General features: G+C 44.8%; 1 protein-coding gene across 2 annotated transcripts in view; it reads right to left on the bottom strand.

Annotated features, from left to right (window-relative positions):
• The window catches only part of pomgnt1 (protein O-linked mannose N-acetylglucosaminyltransferase 1 (beta 1,2-)), a 141,207-nt gene that overhangs the window by 39,260 nt on the left and 76,279 nt on the right, over positions 1-25,668 (bottom strand). For both annotated transcript variants that reach the window (XM_084309052.1, XM_084309051.1), the window contains exons 15-17: positions 21,518-21,590; positions 4,570-4,698; positions 1,555-1,680 (exon numbers count right to left, since the gene is read on the bottom strand). In XM_084309052.1, the coding sequence (XP_084165178.1) occupies positions 1,555-1,680; positions 4,570-4,698; positions 21,518-21,590 (328 nt within the window). The remainder of the gene's footprint in view (positions 1-1,554; positions 1,681-4,569; positions 4,699-21,517; positions 21,591-25,668) is intronic.

Below are 25,668 nucleotides of genomic sequence, written 5' to 3'. Positions count from 1 at the left end.
CAGAACCGCCCCTATATGACTCAGCAGCATCCAGAACCGCCCCTATATGACTCAGCAGCATCCAGAACCGCCCCTATATGACTCAGCAGCATCCAGAACCGCCCCTATATGACTCAGCAGCATCCAGAACCGCCCCTATATGACTCAGCAGCATCCAGAACCGCCCCTATATGACTCAGCAGCATCCAGAACCGCCCCTATATGACTCAGCAGCATCCAGAACCGCCCCTATATGACTCAGCAGCATCCAGAACCGCCCCTATATGACTCAGCAGCATCCAGAACCGCCCCTAGTTACGACTCAGCAGCATCCAGAACCGCCCCTATATGACTCAGCAGCATCCAGAACCGCCCCTATATGACTCAGCAGCATCCAGAACCGCCCCTATATGACTCAGCAGCATCCAGAACCGCCCCTATATGACTCAGCAGCCTCCAGAACCGCCCCTATATGACTCAGCAGCATCCAGAACCGCCCCTATATGACTCAGCAGCATCCAGAACCGCCCCTATATGACTCAGCAGCATCCAGAACCGCCCCTATATGACTCAGCAGCATCCAGAACCGCCCCTATATGACTCAGCAGCATCCAGAACCGCCCCTATATGACTCAGCAGCATCCAGAACCGCCCCTATATGACTCAGCAGCATCCAGAACCGCCCCTAGTTACGACTCAGCAGCATCCAGAACCGCCCCTATATAACTCAGCAGCATCCAGAACCGCCCCTATATGACTCAGCAGCATCCAGAACCGCCCCTATATGACTCAGCAGCATCCAGAACCGCCCCTATATGACTCAGCAGCCTCCAGAACCGCCCCTATATGACTCAGCAGCATCCAGAACCGCCCCTATATGACTCAGCAGCATCCAGAACCGCCCCTATATGACTCAGCAGCATCCAGAACCGCCCCTATATGACTCAGCAGCATCCAGAACCGCCCCTATATGACTCAGCAGCATCCAGAACCGCCCCTATATGACTCAGCAGCATCCAGAACCGCCCCTATATGACTCAGCAGCATCCAGAACCGCCCCTATATGACTCAGCAGCATCCAGAACCGCCCCTATATGACTCAGCAGCATCCAGAACCGCCCCTATATGACTCAGCAGCCTCCAGAACCGCCCCTATATGACTCAGCAGCATCCAGAACCGCCCCTATATGAAGGTCCTGGACACCAGCAGCTTTGTTGGACTGGTTTTAAAAACGGTAAATGGTGCATTTATATAGCAGCTTTTATCCAAAGCTCTTTACAATTAGTTCCTCACATTTTGACCCATTCACTCACACATTCACACACCGACGGCTCATCGGGAGCAGTGAGGGGTTAAGTGTCTTGCTCAAGGACACTTCGACATGCTGCCCGGGAATCGAACTGGGAACCTCCGGATTACCAGATGATTGCTCTACCTACCTTGCCCCAATAGTATTAGTATTATTAGTACAGTATAGCATTAGTATAGTATCAGTATTAGTATAGTATATTATTAGTATAGTATTAGTAGTATTAGTATTGTGATCGGCTGACAGGTGGACGAGTGCTTCTTACGTGGAAGTAGCCGTTCATGTTGAGACCGATGATGCCGAAGTGGTAGGACCTCGACACATCCGGGACGATGCACTCCCTGCCCTTCCTCTGCTCCGGCATGCGCATCCACATGTCCCAGTCCCACAGCTAGGACAGACAGCAGAGACACACGTCACTATAGAGACATGTCCCACAGCTAGGACAGACAGCAGAGACACACGTCACTATAGAGACATGTCCCACAGCTAGGACAGACAGCAGAGACACCTCACTATAGAGACATGTCCCACAGCTAGGACAGACAGCAGAGACACCTCACTATAGAGACATGTCCCACAGCTAGGACAGACAGCAGAGACACCTCACTATAGAGACATGTCCCACAGCTAGGACAGACAGCAGAGACACCTCACTATAGAGACATGTCCCACAGCTAGGACAGACAGCAGAGACACGTCACTATAGAGACATGTCCCACAGCTAGGACAGACAGCAGAGACACGTCACTATAGAGACATGTCCCACAGCTAGGACAGACAGCAGAGACACCTCACTATAGAGACATGTCCCACAGCTAGGACAGACAGCAGAGACACACGTCACTATAGAGACATGTCCCACAGCTAGGACAGACAGCAGAGACACGTCACTATAGAGACATGTCCCACAGCTAGGACAGACAGCAGAGACACCTCACTATAGAGACATGTCCCACAGCTAGGACAGACAGCAGAGACACCTCACTATAGAGACATGTCCCACAGCTAGGACAGACAGCAGAGACACCTCACTATAGAGACATGTCCCACAGCTAGGACAGACAGCAGAGACACACGTCACTATAGAGACATGTCCCACAGCTAGGACAGACAGCAGAGACACCTCACTATAGAGACATGTCCCACAGCTAGGACAGACAGCAGAGACACACCTCACTATAGAGACATGTCCCACAGCTAGGACAGACAGCAGAGACACGTCACTATAGAGACATGTCCCACAGCTAGGACAGACAGCAGAGACACCTCACTATAGAGACATGTCCCACAGCTAGGACAGACAGCAGAGACACCTCACTATAGAGACATGTCCCACAGCTAGGACAGACAGCAGAGACACCTCACTATAGAGACATGTCCCACAGCTAGGACAGACAGCAGAGACACGTCACTATAGAGACATGTCCCACAGCTAGGACAGACAGCAGAGACACCTCACTATAGAGACATGTCCCACAGCTAGGACAGACAGCAGAGACACGTCACTATAGAGACATGTCCCACAGCTAGGACAGACGGCAGAGACACCTCACTATAGAGACATGTCCCACAGCTAGGACAGACAGCAGAGACACGTCACTATAGAGACATGTCCCACAGCTAGGACAGACGGCAGAGACACGTCACTATAGAGACATGTCCCACAGCTAGGACAGACAGCAGAGACACCTCACTATAGAGACATGTCCCACAGCTAGGACAGACAGCAGAGACACCTCACTATAGAGACATGTCCCACAGCTAGGACAGACAGCAGAGACACCTCACTATAGAGACATGTCCCACAGCTAGGACAGACAGCAGAGACACCTCACTATAGAGACATGTCCCACAGCTAGGACAGACAGCAGAGACACCTCACTATAGAGACATGTCCCACAGCTAGGACAGACAGCAGAGACACCTCACTATAGAGACATGTCCCACAGCTAGGACATTAGACACTAATGCACGCACACATAGTTAACAGGAACACACACGCATCTGCGCTCGGGATGTTCGATATTGGCTTTTTTACCGATATCCGATATACCGATATTGTCCAACTCTTAACTTCCGATACCGATATATGCTGGGTCCCCCCCCAAAAAAACGAATCATTTGAGGTACTTAACATTACATATCTCTTGTCGTGGAATTAACACAACATTATGCATACTTTTGACAATAAATAAAATAAGAATTTGTTCTTACTTGCTTGCCTGGGTAAATAAAGGTTAAATAAAAATAGTAAAAAAAAATTTAAAACCGATACCGATAATATCCATTATTACATGGCGTTTTAACATTCGCCGAAATGCTTGATTGTGATTGGTCAATAGCGCTCAGCAGCGGTCCGTTATTACTCAATAACGGACCGCTGCCAGGGGCAACAGAGCAATAATGACCGCTGTTCGCAGCTGGAGCCATCAAGCCCACTGACACACACTGCATCAGTGCAATCAGACACACCTGCCGGCTGCCGGCGATAATAATCACTTTATTTGGGCTGACAGAGCCACAGAACAACTGCGTCTGCATTTGATCTCGTCTTGTCGATGGTGTAAAATGAATTAGGTATATTGTTAGGAAGTTAGCCATGTAATAAGCTGGATAATGTTTAGCTATACTCGGTCATTGTCGCAAAATAATTGACCTTCACTACGTTTAAAACACCTCAGCGAGGCGCCTCGGTGTTCTAAACTCTGTGTCGGTCAATTATTTTGCGACAATGACCTCGTAGCTATACATTATCCCTTACTTATTACATTTTAATGCCAATATCGGCCGATAATATCGGACATCCCTAATCTGCGCACACAAACACACAGCTCACCCTCTCAGGCAGCGTGACACAAACACACAGCTCACCTCCTCAGTGACACAAACACACAGCTCACCTCCTCAGTGACACAAACACACAGCTCACCTCCTCAGTGACACAAACACACAGCTCACCTCCTCAGTGACACAAACACACAGCTCACCTCCTCAGTGACACAAACACACAGCTCACCTCCTCAGTGACACAAACACACAGCTCACCTCCTCAGTGACACAAACACACAGCTCACCTCCTCAGTGACACAAACACACAGCTCACCCTCTCAGTGACACAAACACACAGCTCACCTCCTCAGTGACACAAACACACAGCTCACCTCCTCAGTGACACAAACACACAGCTCACCTCCTCAGTGACACAAACACACAGCTCACCTCCTCAGTGACACAAACACACAGCTCACCTCCTCAGTGACACAAACACACAGCTCACCTTCTCAGGCGTGGGCCACTTGGGCTCCAGCTCGTCCTTGTAGAGGCTCTTCTTCAGGACCCAGCCCAGACCAGGCATGCTCTCCACCCTGTAGAGGAGCGCAGGGTCCTCCGCTGTGTGCTCATAGCCCTGCAGAACACACACACACACACACCACACACCACACACCACACACCACACACACACACACACACACACACACACACAGGGGAGGAAATTAGGCCACTTTACTGGCCAAATGCTAGTATTTTTTACGTTTGGCTGGTAAAAAAAATCAGATACCCGCCAGTTGGCTGGTAAGCCAAAAAATTAGTTTCCTCCCCTGCTGGCGAGTATACAAAAAAATAAAACATTCTGCAATCACTGCACTGGCAAACAGTGCGCGTCTTCTGAGTGTTCGCTTTAGTTGACAGTGCCACGAGAGCACTGCACAAGACCACCCGCGGACATATAATTAAGCATTACATCATGCGCAGGAGTGGTTTGTGACCAATAAACCATGCCTAGGCATGGTTTATTGGTCACAAATCACGACTACAAGTGGTGTAAAGCTTTTATACAACTGCCAGATTCATCCAACCTTATTTCTATACAATAAACACACATTAATCGAAGATTTATTGAAAAAACCATCCGCCAGAAAAAGTAGTTCCCACAACTACAAAAAAGACAAGTTGCCTCCATGTGGAAGCAGCTTGAAGTGCATCCAACCAAACTAACACATCCAACTGTGTATTATTGGAATGATTGAGAGAAGTTGCCTCATGTGGAAGCAGCTTGAAGTGCATCCAACCAACTAACACATCCAACTGTGTATTATTGGAATGATTGATTGAAAATTTTATTACCAGATGCAGAATGGGTACAATACAGTATGGCTCAATACACACAATTGTTAAGGGAATGCAGACCTACTTTCCATAGAACTTCATTCTTAGATGCTTCTATATAAAGTGGGTAAAACAAATTAAAACGTTTTCTTTGCCCTATAGGAAAAAAACGTTTTCTTCGCCCTATTTTTTTATTTATTTCTTTTAGCCTAAACTTAACCAGTTGGAAACCAGGGGTACAGTAATAAAATTAGCAATCAACCAATCAATCAATTCAATAGACCATGCTCACTTAAAACAGCGCTGCTTCTCTCTCAGTCTGACTCCCCCGCTGTTGCAGACAGGAGTGTGTGTGTGTGTGTGTGTGTGTGTGTGTGTCACAGTGTGCGTGTGTGTGTGTGGTGTGTTTGTATGTGTGTGTGTGTGTTTGTGGGTACGCCAGCGTCGGACAGTGTGAGAGAGAACGCTGCAGTCAGTAGAAAGTAGGAAGGAAGAAATTTAAATCAATCAATTAATCAATCAATCAATCCGCGATTTTTCTTTTGTTCTAGATTGACTCAAGACCCATCAATTACATCATCCAACATTGTTTAAAGGACTAACACATTCCCCTTGACAGAATCGCTTCATATTTAGTCGTTATGGTGCTTTCAACATAACCATTTGTTGTCCGCGATCTTGTTTTCTCCCGGAGTGAGCCGGGGAGTGATATGTGATTCGGTTGTGGGCGGGTCCTGAGCCCAGGACCGTGGATTGTTGCCAATAAAGACGTGTAAATGGCCAATCAGAATCGAGAAATTTGCATGCTGTTGTATAATGTTTAATAAACATTTGCGCAGTACTGGCCAACCCGCGGACATATAATAAAAGTCCCGCGGTACTAGGCTAGCCATCAGGAGCACTCGCAAACAGATACCGTTAAACACAGCAGAAGATGGAAAACAGACAGACTGACCAATGGGAAACTGCATCCAACCCTAGTACAACCCTCGAGTATAAGTTACTAAGGACACATTTAAATCACAGAGGTGTAATGTTAGTCTACTGGAACTGTATACAGTGGTTAGCTTCTAGTTAGCGTTTTAGCTATAGCTGCTTGCTAGCTAACGTTAGCCCCGTGTGCTCAAAGCAGCCAGCTAGGTGTATCTGTTATGACTATAATGTTTCCAAAAAAAGCACCGGACTACGACGTAAGGTTAGACATTTTATTTCATGCTCAAAAGCCCCTGGCTTGCACATCGCAGTCACGAAAGGGGCTAGCTCAACCAGTGCAATGTGCACAACAGCACACCAACCCAACTGACGTTACCACAACACTTGACGGTACTTCACAGCACTGTCGTAAGACCACCGTGCTGTCTTAAAGGCACAGTGTGCCTACCCAGATGCATACACAACATTGACGCGGCTTGACATACAAAGAAGTAATTACAATTAGCGATTTTTTTTGTCTGGTAAAAAATCTGTTTGGCTGGTAAAAAAAATCAGATACTCGCCAGTTGGCTGGTAAGCCAAAAAGTTAGTTTCCTCCCCTGCACACACACACACACACACACACACACACACACACACACGGGGTGTAAAGTACTTGAGTAATTGTACTTCGTTACAATACTTAAGTACTGTTTTGGGGGATTTGTACTTTACTCGAGTATTATCAGGTTTGTATACTTTGTACTTTTACTCAATTACATTTCAGAGAAAAAAAACATACTTTTTACTCCTTACATTTAAAATGCAGACCTACAAAGTACAAATCTCGCAGGTCCAACTATTTTAATTAGTATATTTGTTTCTCTGGCTGAACTAACATTAACGTTATTAATCCTGCGGCCGCTCTTTATTTAAAAACAGCCAATCAAATCCCCATCAATGGAAAATGAACCTGCCCATACACATGCTGATTGGTCCTTGTGCAAGACTAGAAAGCGGGGATCTTTGATTAAACACCTGCTATCAGAAGAATAGACAGTCAGAGTGACGAGCTACAGAAGACGGCCACAAACGATAGTACGAGTGATGAAGAGGACGAAACAGAAAATGTCTTTGCCCCGGAATAAGAAAACGTTTTTACTTTTACTTTTTAGTACTTAAGTACCGTGGTCAGGGTTCAGGAGCAGTGGGCTCCACACAGTCTGCTGCCAGTACCGTGGTCAGGGTTCAGGAGCAGTGGGCTCCACACAGTCTGCTGCCAGTACCGTGGTCAGGGTTCAGGAGCAGTGGGCTCCACACAGTCCGCTGCCAGTACCGTGGTCAAGGACAAGGACCGGGTCTGGAGTCCAGGGCTGGGCATCACCAGAGGCCTCACCATACCATGTTATCACCAGACTTAAAGTCACCAGAGGCCTCACCATACCATGTTATCACCAGACGTAAAGTCACCAGAGGCCTCACCATACCATGTTATCACCAGACTTAAAGTCACCAGAGGCCTCACCATACCATGTTATCACCAGACTTAGTCACCAGAGGCCTCACCATACCATGTTATCACCAGACTTAAAGTCACCAGAGGCCTCACCATACCATGTTATCACCAGACTTAAAGTCACCAGAGGCCTCACCATACCATGTTATCACCAGACTTAAAGTCACCAGAGGCCTCACCATACCATGTTATCACCAGACTTAAAGTCACCAGAGGCCTCACCATACCATGTTATCACCAGACTTAAAGTCACCAGAGGCCTCACCATACCATGTTATCACCAGACTTAAAGTCACCAGAGGCCTCACCATACCATGTTATCACCAGACTTAAAGTCACCAGAGGCCTCACCATACCATGTTATCACCAGACTTAAAGTCACGACACGATAGTATTGCGATTCAAAATATATTGCGATATGCTGAGTATTGCGATATTAATATTGCGATTTATTGAACAAATGTTTTTTATTTACCCTTTTTTTTTTACATAAAACCAGACACACAATACATTAACAGTAGAAATCCACAATAAATCACAGGACTATGATCGACATAATAATAACAATAATGACAGTCCAGTACTTAAATCAAAAAAAATGTAGATTAAAAGATATACCCATAATAAATACAATACAATACATACATATGCTCTTGCTCGCTCTTCCCCCCCCCCTCAGGACCCCCTCTTGGACAATCCATCCATTATTCTGTTTAACACCAGGAATTACAAATTCATATGCTATCCTTTATCCTCTCCACCACATCTAACCAGATTGCTATGCTGGCTTCATTAACACCTAAAATTCGTGCAGTAGATATCTCTAGATAAATCACATCGAGATAGGTAAGAACTAGGGATGCTCGATATTGGCTTTTTTACCGATACCGATATACCGATATTGTCCAACTCTTAATTTCCGATACCGATATCAACCGATATCACATTTTAATGCCGATATCGGCCGATAATATCGGTAGGCCGATAATATCGGACATCCCTAGTAAGAACCCATACCCTCAATGGCGGTACGAGAGGAAACGGGTAGCACGAGTGTGCTGGAGCTCCTGGTCAAATAAGTTAAAAAAACGGATGAATAAAGACCCGAAAAGAAATAAAAAATGGAGATGCAATCAAGAAACAAGGAGGAAACAAGGAATGAGAAGAAGAGAGAAAATGAGGGATCTCTGAGAAGGGAGAATTTGAAGATACAAAATCCCCGTCGCGAGGGAAAGAGGGACCAGGTGGAAGGAGGAGGTGGGCCGGCCGCGCTCGACAGGGAAGTGCCAGGATGGGCGGTCTGCATGCAGGCCGAGATATTGGCATATATGAAAACAATGACGGACGCAATATTGGCAGATATGCAGACAACTACGGACACGATAAGGACCGATGTCGGGAGGCTGGGGGAGGAATTGAAGACGGAGCAGGAGGATATCGGGGGAGAAATGGATGCGGGACTCGAAGCGGTCAATGAAAAGATGGTGGAACAGGGTGAGAGCGTGGCGGCGTTGGAAGGGAGAACGGCAGAGGCGGAGGAATGGGAAACGAAGATACATGAAGTACTGACAATTGCAATTCTACAACAATAAAAAATGAAGGAAAAGCTGTCGGACATGGAAGGGAGACAGCGGAGAAATAATACCCGGTTATGGGGATTGGAGGACGGAGTGGAAAGGGAGTCTATGGCCCTGTATGTAGTGATGGAGATTCAGAGAGCCCACGGGGCGCCTGCGCCGAAGCAGCCCGCTGGCAGGCCCCCCGAGAGCGGTTACTATTAACTTTTTGAGATTCGAGGTGAAGGAAATGATAAGGAGACGTGAAGGAAGAGACGAGGTGAGACATGGGGAGGCGAACGAGAGGAGTACATCAAGAACGGATTAACCACCCCAGCTATAGACAATAATGCCCAATGGAACACATACACGAACACGCACTATAATCACTGCAGATGGAAATAATTAGGAGGGTAAATATACAACACATAGAATAATTGGAGGAGTAAACATGCTACACACACTGAATGGAGAACTATAATCACACAGAGGTTTACACACATTGGACTGGGATGAAGGAGAGTCAATGGAACATGGGACTCGAATCACAGGAGGACTGGAAGGTGGGGGTCTCGGAACAGGAGGAAAAGCAGACAGAGAACTTTGACCAGGAGCTCTAGCACAATAGACAACACGAATGTTGGACAATTATAGTGAGATGAAGGGGGGCCAAGACATCAGGCACCCCTCGCCACTAGGCAGAGCCCTCTCAACAGGAGAGCCAATACTCTGCACCTACCAGCAGGGGAGAGGGGGAGACACAAGGATCCCCCGTACACCTTGGGAGCAATTTATGTAAAGTATATATGTTTTAAATGTGCACATGGACAAATATGAAGGACAAGAATTCAAAATGTTGGACATGAAGAGAGGCTTGGAGAGCCTCCTGCGGGGGGTATCTTCGTCTCTGGGGGGGGGGGGGCTTCTCCAGTAGGAGGGCTGATCCCCCTCCAAACCGCCAACCGGGGAAAGAGTGTGCTTATTGTATTGTTAGTTTTATTTTCATAAACGTGTGCGGTGATGTCGGTGACATGGGAGGTACAGTGGGTTTCCTGGGGTCCTCGGCGGTCAGGTGTCGGGGCCGGGGGGGCACCGGGCTTGGCGTCGCAGGGGGTTGGGGGGCCATTGAGGCGTGGTGCTTAGACCTTCTGCGGACCTGGGCTTGGGGCTATAGTGGGCCAGGGGCCTGGTGGGTGGGGTGGGGGCTCTGGGGGCTCGGCTCTGTGCATGGTGGACCAGGATATGGGGGTGTTCCATCTCTCGGGGAGGAGGGCGGGAGGGAGGGGTCTCTCACAGGGGGATCAGAGAGGCTGGGCTTTGCCCGGCGGGGCCCTGTGTGTTGGGTGGCCGATGGGCATGGGGTGGGGCTCTCTGGGGCATGGGGAATAGCGGGCTTGGCTCGGTGGGGGGGGGGGGTCCCCTATCCTTTCCTCTACTGGGCCTGGCCCAATTGATTCAAGGGACCCGTGTCGATGGGGGCCCGGCCACGGGTGCAGCGGCCTAAGATATGGGGGGCGCCAATGGGCTCAACTCGGGGGGGGGGGGGGGGGGGTCGGGGGTCAGCGTGTATGCGGTTTGACCCGGGAGAGTGGGATCCCGTGGGTTGTGGGTTGGTTGTGCGTGGGGTGGGGGGCTTGGTGGCATGGGAGGTAGCGGGCTTGGCTCGGAGGGGGGGGTATTGCCCCTCGCCCCTTTACTGGGTCGGGCCCAATCAGATTCAAGATACCCGTGTCGCTGAGTGCTGGACCCTGTGTGGGACGGACCTGGGATGCGGGGGAGCCCAGTTTCTAGGGGGGGAGGGTGGGGGTTCCTCTTGCGGGGGTCTGGGAGGATGAGCGCAGCCGAGTTCAAGGGGCCCACATCATTGTACTGTTGTGTTATTGATGTTATTGTATATGTTGTGTTGTAACTTGTATGTGTTCAATAAAAATGTAAGTTTAAAAAAAAAAAGAACCCATACCTTCCGGCACATTTTATCCGGTTGAATCCAGCGTGATGCTATCAGCTTTTTAGCAGCCGTAAGACCGGACAAAATTAGTCTCTTTCCTGTATAGAGGCTGCTAACTGAGAAACATCATTCAACAACAATACAGAAGGCAGTACAGGTATGGTCAGAAATAAAAAATTCTGATAATTGCATGGCTACTTCTTCCCAGAATATCTTAACAGGAGGGCATTCCCAATACATATGCATAAATGTATCAATATCACCGTTTAAACATAAGGAGCATCGAGAGTCTTGTTTGAGCCCCATTAGGTGCAAACGTCTAGGAGTCAGGTAAGTCCTATGAATAAAATTAAGATTAATCTGTTGATGATCCGGGTTGCGTGATGACAGCCGTACGTTTGCCCAAACTTCATCCCAATCAAAATCTACTTCCAAGTTTGGGATATCCTTCCTCCAAACTGAGTCTAGGGGAAGGACATCATATGAGGACGTAAGTAAGTGACGATAAAAATCAGAGACGAAGCCTCTCGATGTCTCCTTTTCATAAAATAATTTGTGATATCTGTGGTGCTCAAGTGGCACCTTTAATGGGACTCCATGAGCCCTTAAAGCTGCTCTTAATTGGATTTGGTGAGGTTAAATTTGTTAGATATATCTTTATAGCTGCAAAAACCCCGGTCGTTGAAGACATCCCCCAATGTATGTATGCCCTTCTTTTCCCATTTGGTAAATCTGATAGGTTGTTGTGCAATAAGGAGTGAATTGTTAATAAATAGGGGAGAATGACTATGCCATTTATGTTGGTTAGTAAATTTTTTATGTGCGTCACGCCATATCCGGATAACATGTGTAATAAGAGGGCCAAATTTCAAGTTGCATTGCTTAATTGATAAGTTGGTGTATACTATATCCTGCAGTCTATGTGGTGCCACTATGTTCTCCTCTAATGGTCTCCAGGATACAGATGCTTGAGAATCAAACCAGGTGATCAGTGGTCTTAAAGAGAACGCTTTAAAATAATAGTTGAAGTCTGGAAATGCTAAACCCCCGTCGGCTTTATTTCTCTGTGCAGTGGATCTTTTTATTCGTGGAGGTTTGTTGTTCCAAATAAATTTATATGCAGCGGATTGTAATTTTTGCCAGTAACCAACAGGGGGGGGGGGGGGGGGGGGGGGGGGTAACAGCAACATCGAGCTGAAAAAGTTGATTCTAGGTAAAACATCCATCTTAACTATTGATGCTCGGGCCTGTACTGAGTTTTTTAGTTTTGACCACCTGCTGAAGTCGTTTGTGATCCTATCTAGGAATCCGGTATAATTATACTTCACTGTTTGGCAAATAGTGGGGAATATTTCAACTCCAAGACATCTAAAGTGTTCTACCATGGGTATATTTGCTGGGAGGATGGTAGCCTTCGCAGTCACATTAAGTGAAAGGAAGGCAGATTTTGGCCAGTTTATCTTAAATCCCGATAGATTACCAAAATCATCTATTACTTTGAGAAGATGAGGTAGTGAGGTGGTAGGGTTTTGCATGCACATTATTACATCGTCTGCATATAAACTGATATGATGCTGTGTGCCCTTAATTGAAATCGGCTCTATGGATTGGGATTGTCTTATATACTGTGCCAAAGGTTCTAGAGATAGAGCAAACAGTCCGGGACTAAGAGGACAACACTGTCTGGACGAACGCGACACAGGGACGTTTGGGGAGGTGAATTTCCCTGTTATAATCATGGCAGATGGATCTGTGTATAGTACTTTGATCGTATTAATGAATCCATCTCCTAACCCCATCCTTCCAAGTACTGCCCATAAATAAGACCATTCCAACCTATCAAAGGCCTTCATCGCATCCAAGGATAATACAGCTACAGGAGGTACAGCTTCCTTGCTGGCGTCTATCACATGCCGTAACCGTCTAAGATTATCCGTGATCAGGCGGCCACTTATGAAGCCTGTCTGATCAGGGTGAACTAAAGATGTCATATGCTTTTGAAGTCTGATGGCTAGTACCTTAGCGTACAGCTTAATATCGGTTCCGAGGAGGCTTAAGGGTCTATAACTACCACATTCGGTGGGGTCTGTCTTTTTTAAGGAGGACAGATATAAGTGCCATATTAACGTCCCTGGAGAAGTTCCCCTCTTTGATTGAGTATAAAATCATGTCAAGTAATAGGGGTCCAATTACATCCCAACATGAGAGGTACAGTTCTGGTGGGATACCATCCCATCCAGGGGCCTTACCACTTTGCAATTCAGATATAGCCTCCCTAAGTTCCTCTAGTGTAATAGGTACATCTAACTGTTTAGCATCTTCCTCAGAAATTTTAGGTAGGTTAATTTGATCAAGAAATGTATCCAGTTTATTATGATCGAATACCACTTCTGACTTGTATAGGTTAGAGTAAAACGCACTAAAAGTCTTGTTGATTTTCTTGGGGTCTGTAACAAGTCCCTGTTGGTCCTTAGTAGCGGGTATATCAGCAAATTGTGCATTGGATCGTATCTTCATAGCTAGTAGGTGACTCGGTTTAGAGCCATGAAAGTAATAATGTTGTCTTGTACTGCATATTTGAAATTCAGATTGTTGTCTTAAAATGGAGTTAATCTCTTTTTTTAACACTTTAATTTGAGACTCCAATTGACATGAGTAGTTGCGTTGTAAAGAGGAGAACAACAACGAGTGTAGCGTTTCCAGTTCTACCAATTTGGATTGACGTTTCTTGCGGAGGTTGGAGGCAAAGACAGTAGTGTTTTCCTTAATAAAACCCTTTACCGATCTCCATAACATTCTGGGGTCTTGTACCAAACCCGCATTAATCTGCAGGAAATCATTTAGTTTAATGTTGAATTGTAAATTGAATTCAGTGTTTTTCAACAGTGTCGAGTTAAAACGCCATCTTGTCATTCTACTAAATGAGCCCTTTAGTCAAAAGCTATCAAATAGTCTAGGGGAAGCAAAAACATAATCTATTCTAGAAAATGTCTTGTGTCTTGCTGAGAAAAAAAAGAGTACTCTCGGGCCGTTGGGTTGAGTAATCGCCACAGATCATTTACACCTGTATCCTTGGACCAAGCCTGTAATGCATTAGAGGCCTGTTTCTGATCATTGGAAGTGGTGAGATTAGATTTATCAATCAAGGGATCCCAGATGGCATTAAAATCCGCACCAGTTATAAATGAATACTCAGGGAGATCCAACATTGTTCTAGTGAGAGTAGCGTAGAAGTTAGCGTCGTAAAGATTAGGGGCATAAGCCGCTACCAAAGCGATTTTCCTGTTACTGTAGTCTATCTTAGCAATGGTTACTCGTCCGTCTGCATCAGACCATACGTCCAACAATTTAATATTCAACTTTCGTTTCACAACTATAGCTACACCACGAGATCTAGCTCCAAAAGATGAGTAGCTTATGTTTTGATATATTTTATCCGCCAGCTTTACATTGTTAGCCAATAAAAGGTGCGTTTCGCTTAAAAGAGCCACATCAACCTGTTTGCTTTTCATCAATGTAAGCACGCTTTTGTGTTTATGTTGTATGTTTAGACCCCCAGTATTCCAAATCAATATATTCAAACTAGCCATAATCTAAACAGGTTGCAGTATTTCTGTGTGTAATTCGTCTGGAGTAGCGATTCGATACGTATGGATATTTCCCCCCACCACTAGTCTGGAGTATCGCCTCGTCTCCACTAGACAGGGTTCAGCCACACTGTCTGGCACACAGTGAGCGTCCACTGTCTTTAGAACCTGGGTGAGACAGACACCTTTCACAACCTGGCCAGCTGGGATTGGTGCGTCCATCATACCAAAATTGGTGGAGTGAATTTTGAAATGTTGCCCAAATGAGAGAAAACTGGGTTTTTTCAATGTATATTTGGTTTATAAACTGATATATAGAGACAAGCTTTAAGATGTGTGTTACCATTATCATCAGGGTTTGCATCTGTGACTGTCTCTAGTCAAACTAGACTGAGAGCTCAGGGCTCCGAGGTCATCGGCAGGGTGGTAACATAAACACTGATAACAGCAGGCACAGGGCACAGGAAGAGAGCGATGGAGGTTGACAGTAATGAAACGTTTTGAAATGTGTGAAAGGTTAAAGCTGTTGTCATGGCAGCGGCACATAGTAACCAGGGGAGGGGCGGGCCGTCGTTGCTATGACGAAGATCATATAAATCGAACAGTGGTTCCGGGTAAGGGCAGATCGACTACAATCTGACTAGGACTGAGATCACACAGAAGAGAAGAAACCATCAGAGACTCCCTCCTCTCATCACAGAGAGTGGGGGGGGGGAAGGATGCCACATCATCATTAGTCACGACACGATAGTATTGCGATTCAAAATATATTGCGATATGCTGAGTATTGCGATATTAATATTGCAATTTATTGAACAAATGTTTTTTATTTACCCTTTTTTTTTTACATAAAACCAGACACACAATACATTAACAGTAGAAATCCACAATAAATCACAGGACTATGATCGACATAATAACAATAATGACAGTCCAGTACTTAAATCAAAATAAATGTAGATTAAAAGATATACCCATAATAAATACAATACAATACATATGCTCTTGCTCGCTCTTCCCCCCCCCCTCAGGACCCCCTCTTGGACAATCCATCCATTATTCCGTTTAACACCAGGAATTACAAATTCATATGCTATCCTTTATCCTCTCCACCACATCTAACCAGATTGCTATGCTGGCTTCATTAACACCTAACATTCGTGCAGTAGATATCTCTAGATAAATCACATCGAGATAGGTAAGAACTAGGGATGCTCGATATTGGCTTTTTTACCGATACCGATATACCGATATTGTCCAACTCTTAATTTCCGATACCGATATCAACCGATATCACATTTTAATGCCGATATCGGCCGATAATATCGGTAGGCCGATAATATCGGACATCATTTCTATAGAAATGTAGAAAAGAAAATTATTATTATTATTATTATTTTTTTAAACAGATACAGATATTTTCCGATATCACATTTTAATGCCGATATCGGCCGATAATATCGGACATCCCTAGTAAGAACCCATACCCTCAATGGCGGTACGAGAGGAAACGGGTAGCACGAGTGTGCTGGAGCTCCTGGTCAAATAAGTAAAAAAAATGGATGAATAAAGACCCGAAAAGAAATAAAAAATGGAGATGCAATCAAGGAACAAGGAGGAAACAAGGAATGAGAAGAAGAGAGAAAATGAGGGATCTCTGAGAAGGGAGAATTTGAAGATACAAAATCCCCGTCGCGAGGGAGAGAGGGACCAGGTGGAAGGAGGAGGTGGGCCGGCCGCGCTCGACAGGGAAGTGCCAGGATGGGCGGTCTGCATGCAGGCCGAGATATTGGCATATATGAAAACAATGACGGACGCAATATTGGCAGATATGCAGACAACTACGGACACGATAAGGACCGATGTCGGGAGGCTGGGGGAGGAATTGAAGACGGAGCAGGAGGATATCGGGGGAGAAATGGATGCGGGACTCGAAGCGGTCAATGAAAAGATGGTGGAACAGGGTGAGAGCGTGGCGGCGTTAGAAGGGAGAACGGCAGAGGCGGAGGAATGGGAAACGAAGATACACGAAGTACTGACAATTGCAATTCTACAACAAGAAAAAATGAAGGAAAAGCTGTCGGACATGGAAGGGAGACCGCAGAGAAATAATACCCGGTTATGGGGATTGGAGGACGGAGTGTAAAGGGAGTCTATGGCCCTGTATGTGGTGATGGAGATTCAGAGAGCCCACGGGGCGCCTGCGCCGAAGCAGCCCGCTGGCAGGCCCCCCGAGAGCGGTTACTATTAACTTTTTGAGATTCGAGGTGAAGGAAATGATAAGGAGACGTGAAGGAAGAGACGAGGTGAGACACGGGGAGGCAAACGAGAGGAGTACATAAAGAACGGATTAACCACCCCAGCTATAGACAAAGAAAAAAAAGAGTACTCTCGGGCCGTTGGGTTGAGTAATCGCCACAGATCATTTACACCTGTATCCTTGGACCAAGCCTGTAATGCATTAGAGGCCTGTTTCTGATCATTGGAAGTGGTGAGATTAGATTTATCAATCAAGGGATCCCAGATGGCATTAAAATCCGCACCAGTTATAAATGAATACTCAGGGAGATCCAACATTGTTCTAGTGAGAGTAGCGTAGAAGTTAGTGTCGTAAAGATTAGGGGCATAAGCCGCTACCAAAGCGATTTTCCTGTTACTGTAGTCTATCTTAGCAATGGTTACTCGTCCGTCTGCATCAGACCATACGTCCAACAATTTAATATTCAACTTTCGTTTCACAACTATAGCTACACCACGAGATCTAGCTCCAAAAGATGAGTAGCTTATGTTTTGATATATTTTATCCGCCAGCTTTACATTGTTAGCCAATAAAAGGTGCGTTTCGCTTAAAAGAGCCACATCAACCTGTTTGCTTTTCATCAATGTAAGCACGCTTTTGCGTTTATGTTGCATGTTTAGACCCCCAGTATTCCAAATCAATATATTCAAACTAGCCATAATCTAAACAGGTTGCAGTATTTCTGTGTGTAATTCGTCTGGAGTAGCGATTCGATACGTATGGATATTTCCCCCCACCACTAGTCTGGAGTATCGCCTCGTCTCCACTAGACAGGGTTCAGCCACACTGTCTGGCACACAGTGAGCGTCCACTGTCTTTAGAACCTGGGTGAGACAGACACCTTTCACAACCTGGCCAGCTGGGATTGGTGCGTCCATCATACCAAAATTGGTGGAGTGAATTTTGAAATGTTGCCCAAATGAGAGAAAACTAGGGCTGGGCGATATGGCCTAAATATGATATCACGATATTTTCTGACCTTTCGGCGATACACGATACACATCACGATGTTTTTCTTTTTTACCCCAAACAATTCATTATGAGGCTTACCAAGACAGTATTTGAGTTTGCAAGCTAACATTAAAGACTAAATAAAATACCCATGCATTTAGCATTTTTATATTATATATTAGATTTAGATTATTAGATTATATATTGCTATGAGATATTATATGATTTAGATATGAAATATGATGAATTGAAAATGGGGGACCCTGATGTAAACAAGACTAAAGTCTTTCTCTGGTCTGCATCCCCTTAACAATTGTATGTATTGAGCTGTACTGTACCCATTCTGCAATATGTTAATATCGTTTTAAATCAATCAATCAATAGCATTTTAATGAAACTACTGTATATATGTATGTCTCTAAATGTTTTGATGAATTGAAAATGGAGGACCCTTATGTAAAAAAGCCGAAAGTCTTTTTCTGGTCTTCATCCTCCTGTACTGTATTGTACCCATTCTGCAACCTTTTAATAAAGTTTTCATTCATTCATTCTGACGGAAACATAATCATTTTGATTGACAGTCGAGTCTGCCAATGACGTCACACCGCTTGCACCCGCCCTGCTGTTCTTAGCACCAATCGGCAAGCGCTATTAGTTTTGACTTCCTGAATGTCCTGTGTGCTGAACAACAACAAAGCTACTAGTAACGTTAGCTCCCCGCAGCCGTCGAGTAGGAGACCAGTGCTCCACAGGATGACTAAATGAGGCATAATGATTTTACTACAACGAATGTTATAATAAAAGCCTTTCCATACATCTGTCTGATTGAAAACTTTATTAACAGACCGCGGAATGGGCATATCTCAGCACGGGCTGAGATATGAACGAGTAACGTGTGGACAGATTGACGCGACACAATCCTCTTGGGCAAAACATCACGATATCCACGATACGTTGAAAAAGTGTATCGTTAATGAACTGTACCCGATATTTATATAATATCGTCATATCGCCCAGCCCTAGAGAAAACTGGGTTTTTTCAATGTATATTTGGTTTATAAACTGATATATAGAGACAAGCTTTAAGATGTGTGTTACCATTATCATCAGGGTTTGCATCTGTGACTGTCTCTAGTCAAACTAGACTGAGAGCTCAGGGCTCTGAGGTCATCGGCAGGGTGGTAACATAAACACTGATAACAGCAGGCAGAGAGCGATGGAGGTTTTGACAGTAATGAAACGTTTTGAAATGTGTGAAAGGTTAAAGCTGTTGTCATGGCAGCGGCACATAGTAACCAGGGGAGGGGCGGGCCGTCGTTGCTATGACGAAGATCATATAAATCGAACAGTGGTTCCGGGTAAGGGCAGATCGACTACAATCTGACTAGGACTGAGATCACACAGAAGAGAAGAAACCATCAGAGACTCCCTCCTCTCATCACAGAGAGTGGGGGGGGGAAGGATGCCACATCATCATTAGCTTTGGCTAACAAGGCCTGAGCCACCATTGGACTGAATAACAGCAGAGACGATAGCAATGAAAATACAATCTGATAACATCTGGGCTGAGGCTTCTGTTTATATCAATAAACAACGCTCTTTCAACAAAGGTATGCTGTCAAGGTGTCGAATTCTTACGAAGGTGGTGAATTATTATGGTTGCGGATTGCACTAACGGGGAATGATAAGGATTGTATCAGCCAGGGTGAAGACATCGGAGAGTTAAAACACAACGCAGACGGTCAGTGGATGGAGAGACGATAACACAAGCCAAACAGACGAAGACGTGATACCGGCTGATTGATCAGAATCTAACACCAGCAACCAGAGAGTTTACAATAAACACAATGGAGACATAACCCTAACCATGCTAGACTGTGGCTAGCCCCAGCCAGGCTGAACATAGCTAATGGAGACACATACCCAACCATACCCTGCTAGACCATGGCTAGACCCAGCCAGGCTGAACATAGCTAATGGAGACACAAACCCAACCATACCATGCTAGACCGTGGCTAGCCCCAGCCAGGCTGAACATAGCTAATGGAGACACAAACCCAACCATACCATACCATGCTAGCCCCAGCCAGGCTGAACATAGCTAATGGAGACACAAACCCAACCATACTAGACCATGGCTAGCGCCAGCCAGGCTGAACATAGCTAATGGAGACACAAACCCAACCATACTAGACCATGGCTAGCGCCAGCCAGGCTGAACATAGCTAATGGAGACACAAACCCAACCATACCATACAATGCTAGACTGTGGCTAGCCCCAGCCAGGCTGAACATAGCTAATGGAGAGACATAGCCTAAGTACCTATAGCATGCATGTCCTTTATTAGGGATGCACCGAATATTTGACCACCGAAAAATTATCGGCCGAAAATGGCTAAAAAGGGCACTTTCAGCCGAAAGGTTTTAGCACCGAAAATATATCACAGAATGTCAAATAACGTGTTGTTGTGATGACGTAATCAAAACGTGGCTACAGACATAGCATGCGCAACGTGTAACGTGAGCAACTTGACAGCTCTTCCTGCGTTCTGCAGCCTGTGACAACTCCTCTTGGGACTCACGCTGTTTCTATGTAAACTCCGCGAGCAACGCATCCAATAAATGCAGCTTTAACATCCTCGTCTATTACTATATGCCCGTCACGGTTAAAAACCTTAGCTAGCTTAACGTTAGTGTTAAGCTAGCTAACAATGCTTCCATTCCTCACTTTCACTAGTCTCTCTTAAGCTACGTCATCCCCCGCTAAGAGTCACAGGAGATGTAGTAAAGACAACAGTCCTTCCATGTAGGCTAGAACGCCGTGAATTATGACTCGGTAACCACTACAGTAACATCATTAAGTCTGCTATAAGCTATTCTCCCTCTCGTGTGTGTGTCTTTATGCAGATCTTTATGCAGTTTTAAAGCACCTTGGCTTTGTTCTGAATGCACTTTGTTGTAGTTATCCTACAGAGAAAAGAAAATGCACTTGACTTTAATGCACATTTTGTTGTATGCAAAGAGAAAATGTTTAAATTGTACAATCTTTCAGCAGTCAGTCTGGAATTAATGTATGCATTCAAAAGTGCTGAATAAATTTTTTATGGGCCCATAATAGTGATTATTAATATTATTTAAGTTAAGTTTTGCCATAATCATGTCTTTTGCCATAATCAGGTAGCTGAAAAAAAAAAATACACTATATATATATTTATATTAATAATTTTCGGCCTTTCGGCATTCGGTTTTCGACAGACAGACAGACAGACAGACAGACAGACAGACAGACAGACAGACAGACAGACAGACAGACAGACAGACAGACAGACAGACAGACAGACAGACAGACCTGGTCGTTCCAGGCTGAGATGCAGTACAAGCTGTCATCCTCATTCAGTAGGTGGATCGTCTGGCTCAGAAAACTACAAGACAAAAACAAAAACACCATTATTATTATTATTATTACAATCAACAACCTCAGATCATCAACACCACTACCAATACATACCATTTGTTCAAAACGTCAACACCACAAAATCATCATCATAATTATCATCGTCCTCAGCATCCTCATCATCAACAGAACTAAGCAATCATCTGTAAAGGTCTTTAAACAGGTGGATATAACAGCATCAGTATCATCAGATCAACTCAACTACACTAACAACTAAACTATAACAAGAGCATCAACAACTCTCCTCACTGAGTGAACTCTGTCTGAACTCTGTGTGGCCTCACTACACACACAGATAACTCACTACACAGTACACACACAACTCACTACACAACTACACACACAGATAACTCTCTACACAGTACACACACACACACAACTCGCTACACAACTACGCACACAGATAACTCTCTACACAGTACACACACACACACGGAACAAACTTAACTTTTTGACTTACCAGCCATTTGGCTGGTAGATTTACGAGCCGGGCAGATTTTTTACCAGCTAAAAATTATAAATAGCTTTTTAGTATATCGCCATGTGTTATTATTACTATATAATACTCTCATATGCTATTTTCAATTAATATCATAAACAACATAAGGAATATTATCATAATTTTGAGTGGACTGAAGGAATGAGTCAGTGTTAACACTTTGAGTGCCGGGACCCGTCTTTAGACGTCTTTGCTGGCCATGCTAAAGTTGCCGGAGGACGCGTTACGTCGTCCTTATATCAATATTTCAAAAATCTGCGATCGGATTCATATGTCCCCTCCGCTGGCCTGAGATCCACCAGCAGGACCCATTGAGCTCTCTGGCGGTTCAGGAGCGCCATCTGGTGGCCGATCGGCGCAATCGCCAAACAGGATGTTGAATAGAGGTTGTCATGACGACCGTAGTACTTCCGGGCGCTCGCTATAGTTCATGGGACTCTGGCTCGTCACGCTACACGGTGATCGATTGGCAATAACTCGATAAACAACATGATTTGGACGTATATACCATTATACAAGCTGGAGATGGACCGGGTAAAAATATATCCCATAATGATAAGATTTCTACTCGACGATGATCGCCCAACGGCGCGCGGAGACTGGGGTGAGTTTCAGCGTGTAACGTTACCGTCTTCGATACTAACTGCTATTATCAACATTTGACCCACATTAGATGATTGGTATAACGCTGCCCACGGAATTATAAACGCCCCCTCGCCCATCCGGTCAACATCAGATGACGTGTAGTAACTTCTAGAAGTACGTCTAGTTGGAATTTTTTATATCGCGCTGATTGCCATCAAACTGTATTTCATCATCAATATAATGCATTTGGGGCTATATATCACGTTCTGGAGAAAGCTGCAGAAAGAGATGAAAACATACTTATACATTAGACCATACTTTACTATGAATATGTGAATGAAAAAGTTTAACGTTGCTACACAATGAACAATACATATAGGACTTTGAATGGGCCCTAATAATGGCAATGTAGCAACAGAATTTAAAAAGTTATAGCCCTGCAAAGAAGGGGACTTTCTCCATAGATAAATAAATAGCGCTGGCAATCTATGGTATATCATGAATTTAACCTTAGGCAGCCAAAGTGTTAATAGTTTTAAATGCAAATAATTTATTGAAACATAGAAGTGGGGTCGGGACACACACACACACACTGTGTTTCAACTCACCACCCCTGCATCATATTGTAGTCTGTCTTCAAACTTCCACTCCTCTCGAAACTTTTTTATATTTGAATATCAACATTATCGGTCCATCCTCAGTAATCCTCAATTTACTATAATATACTCCTGTCCTGAGTCCTGACTAGTGACTTTGTCGTCTTTCCAAACGCACGCACACACAGACACAGGGAAGGGGAGAGTGCCTCCCCCCCCCCCCCCCATTTCCCTTTCCTCAGTCCACACTGTCTGCTGTTCACTATGGCTCTGCCTCGTCTGATCAGGATTAGCTTGTTAGCTTACGTTAACGTTGTAGTGATTGGTACATAAGCGTTAATTTCGGGCGATGTGGGCATAAAGGAATGGTGACGGTGCAAAGCATGTAGATGCATTTGACTCGTTGTGAGAAGAAAAAAAAACACCACAGACTTATTTTGAGTCTGTAGGCGCACTGCTGTGTTAACGCTGCTCTGCTTTCAGAAGCACTCTGTTTTCAAGAAACACGGAGTGGGCGCATATCATGACTCGCGGAGTTGCTACAGGGTTTTTCAAAATAAGAGTATCATATGAACCTGAACGTTGCTAGCTGCCGGAGCCCAGATATTATGACTGGAGCTGCGCTTGGGGCGGAAATGAGACCCGCACAGGATTTTCAAAATAAGAGTATCGATATGAACTACACGCCAGATGGCGGGCAGAGCTATTATTTTTAGTCGCCAGACGTTAAATCTACAGGCCATTGGCGAATGGCGTGTGGTTATTTTGTTCCCTGCACATAACTCACTACACAGTACACACACACACAACTCACTACACAAACACACAGAGAACTCACTACACAAACACACATCACACACACACAGAGACCTCACTACACAAACACACATCACACACCCTCAGAGAACTGACTACACAAACACACATCACACACCCTCAGAGAACTCACTACACAACTACACACCCTCAGAGAACTCTCTACACAACTACACATATCACACACCCTCAGAGAACTCTCTACACAACTACACACCCTCAGAGAACTCACTACTGGGGGGGGGGGGGGGGCAGCAGGGGGGGGCATTTAAAAGGATACAGTTCACTTTTAACACATTGGCGGCCACTGGGATTAGACGGGCCCCACTCTATAAGGCCAGCTTCTCATAACAAGGTTTCACTCTGCGTGAGGTTGTTTGTAGAGCTAAATCTATATTTAAAATGATTGCTATGCGTCTATTGTCATCATCAATTGACACTATAAACCTTCCCTTCAATATGCCATAAAGAAATAATTTTTTCATCAATACGTTCCTATTTTATAGCGTCGTGAATATGAACTATATACCGCAATGTTCTAGGCTAATTCCTGCAAAGCTAGTTACAGGGCTAATAGCTAATAACGTTAAATCGATTGGCATTTCGGCCATACACAAGCTAGAGATAAAAATCTAAATGCATATGATCGATATCATGTTCCACCATGAATGCATGAAAGGGGGGGGGGGCGGGGGAAGTCGTTTCTGATTATTGATTACCAATAACGGCATTCATTATTGAAGCCTCATATGCTGATCAGAGGCTTGGCTATGAGAGCAAGGCCCGATCGGGCTGTAATTTACGTCAAATAGCTCTTACCTGTGGCCGGTTGGATCCCAAAAAGGATTTCCCAGTTATTGATCGCCATCTGGTAGATCGATATGTCCATTGGCTGATGCTATATGTGCCCAGGTATGGACTTCAGGGTCATGTTGAGGGATCTTAATTTTTTTTTTTTTTACATATTATGAAAGTACAGATTCATACCTTCAAAATAAGCCATCACTTGAACATTTTGGTGGGATACTTTGCAAGCTACTTCCTATGATTCATGGTGATATCACAAAACGTATTCAGAGATAATAGCCTTCAAGAGACGAGCAGGCTATTCGGTGACAATAGTGAAACAACTACAACACTACCCAGAATTCATTGTAATCCATGGCCCCCCTCTCTCTAGGGCAATTAACACCTGGCAGCTTTCCAGTCTGAGGCCCTTTGTTATTACAATGAGTCTGGTGACTGCAAACACAACACCCAGAGGAAAAAGGAAAAGTCATGATAGTTTATTAAAAAATTAGTGTGGTAGTGAAAGGTTAACCTTCTGTAGTGTGGTAGTGAAATGTTAACCTTCAGTAGTGTGGTAGTGAAAGGGTTAACCTTCTGTAGTGTGGTAGTGAAAGGTTAACCTTCTGTAGTGTGGTAGTGAAAGGGTTAACCTTCTGTAGTGTGGTAGTGAAAGGTTAACCTTCTGTAGTGTGGTAGTGAAAGGGTTAACCTTCTGTAGTGTGGTAGTGAAAGGTTAACCTGGACCTACAAAAGGCCTTTGA

This window comes from Notolepis coatsorum (genome assembly GCF_963971535.1).
Source record: "Notolepis coatsorum genome assembly, chromosome: 2".
Lineage (NCBI taxonomy): Eukaryota > Metazoa > Chordata > Actinopteri > Aulopiformes > Paralepididae > Notolepis > Notolepis coatsorum.
Note: the sequence above shows the minus strand (reverse complement) of the source record. Positions and strands in the feature narration are given on the sequence as shown.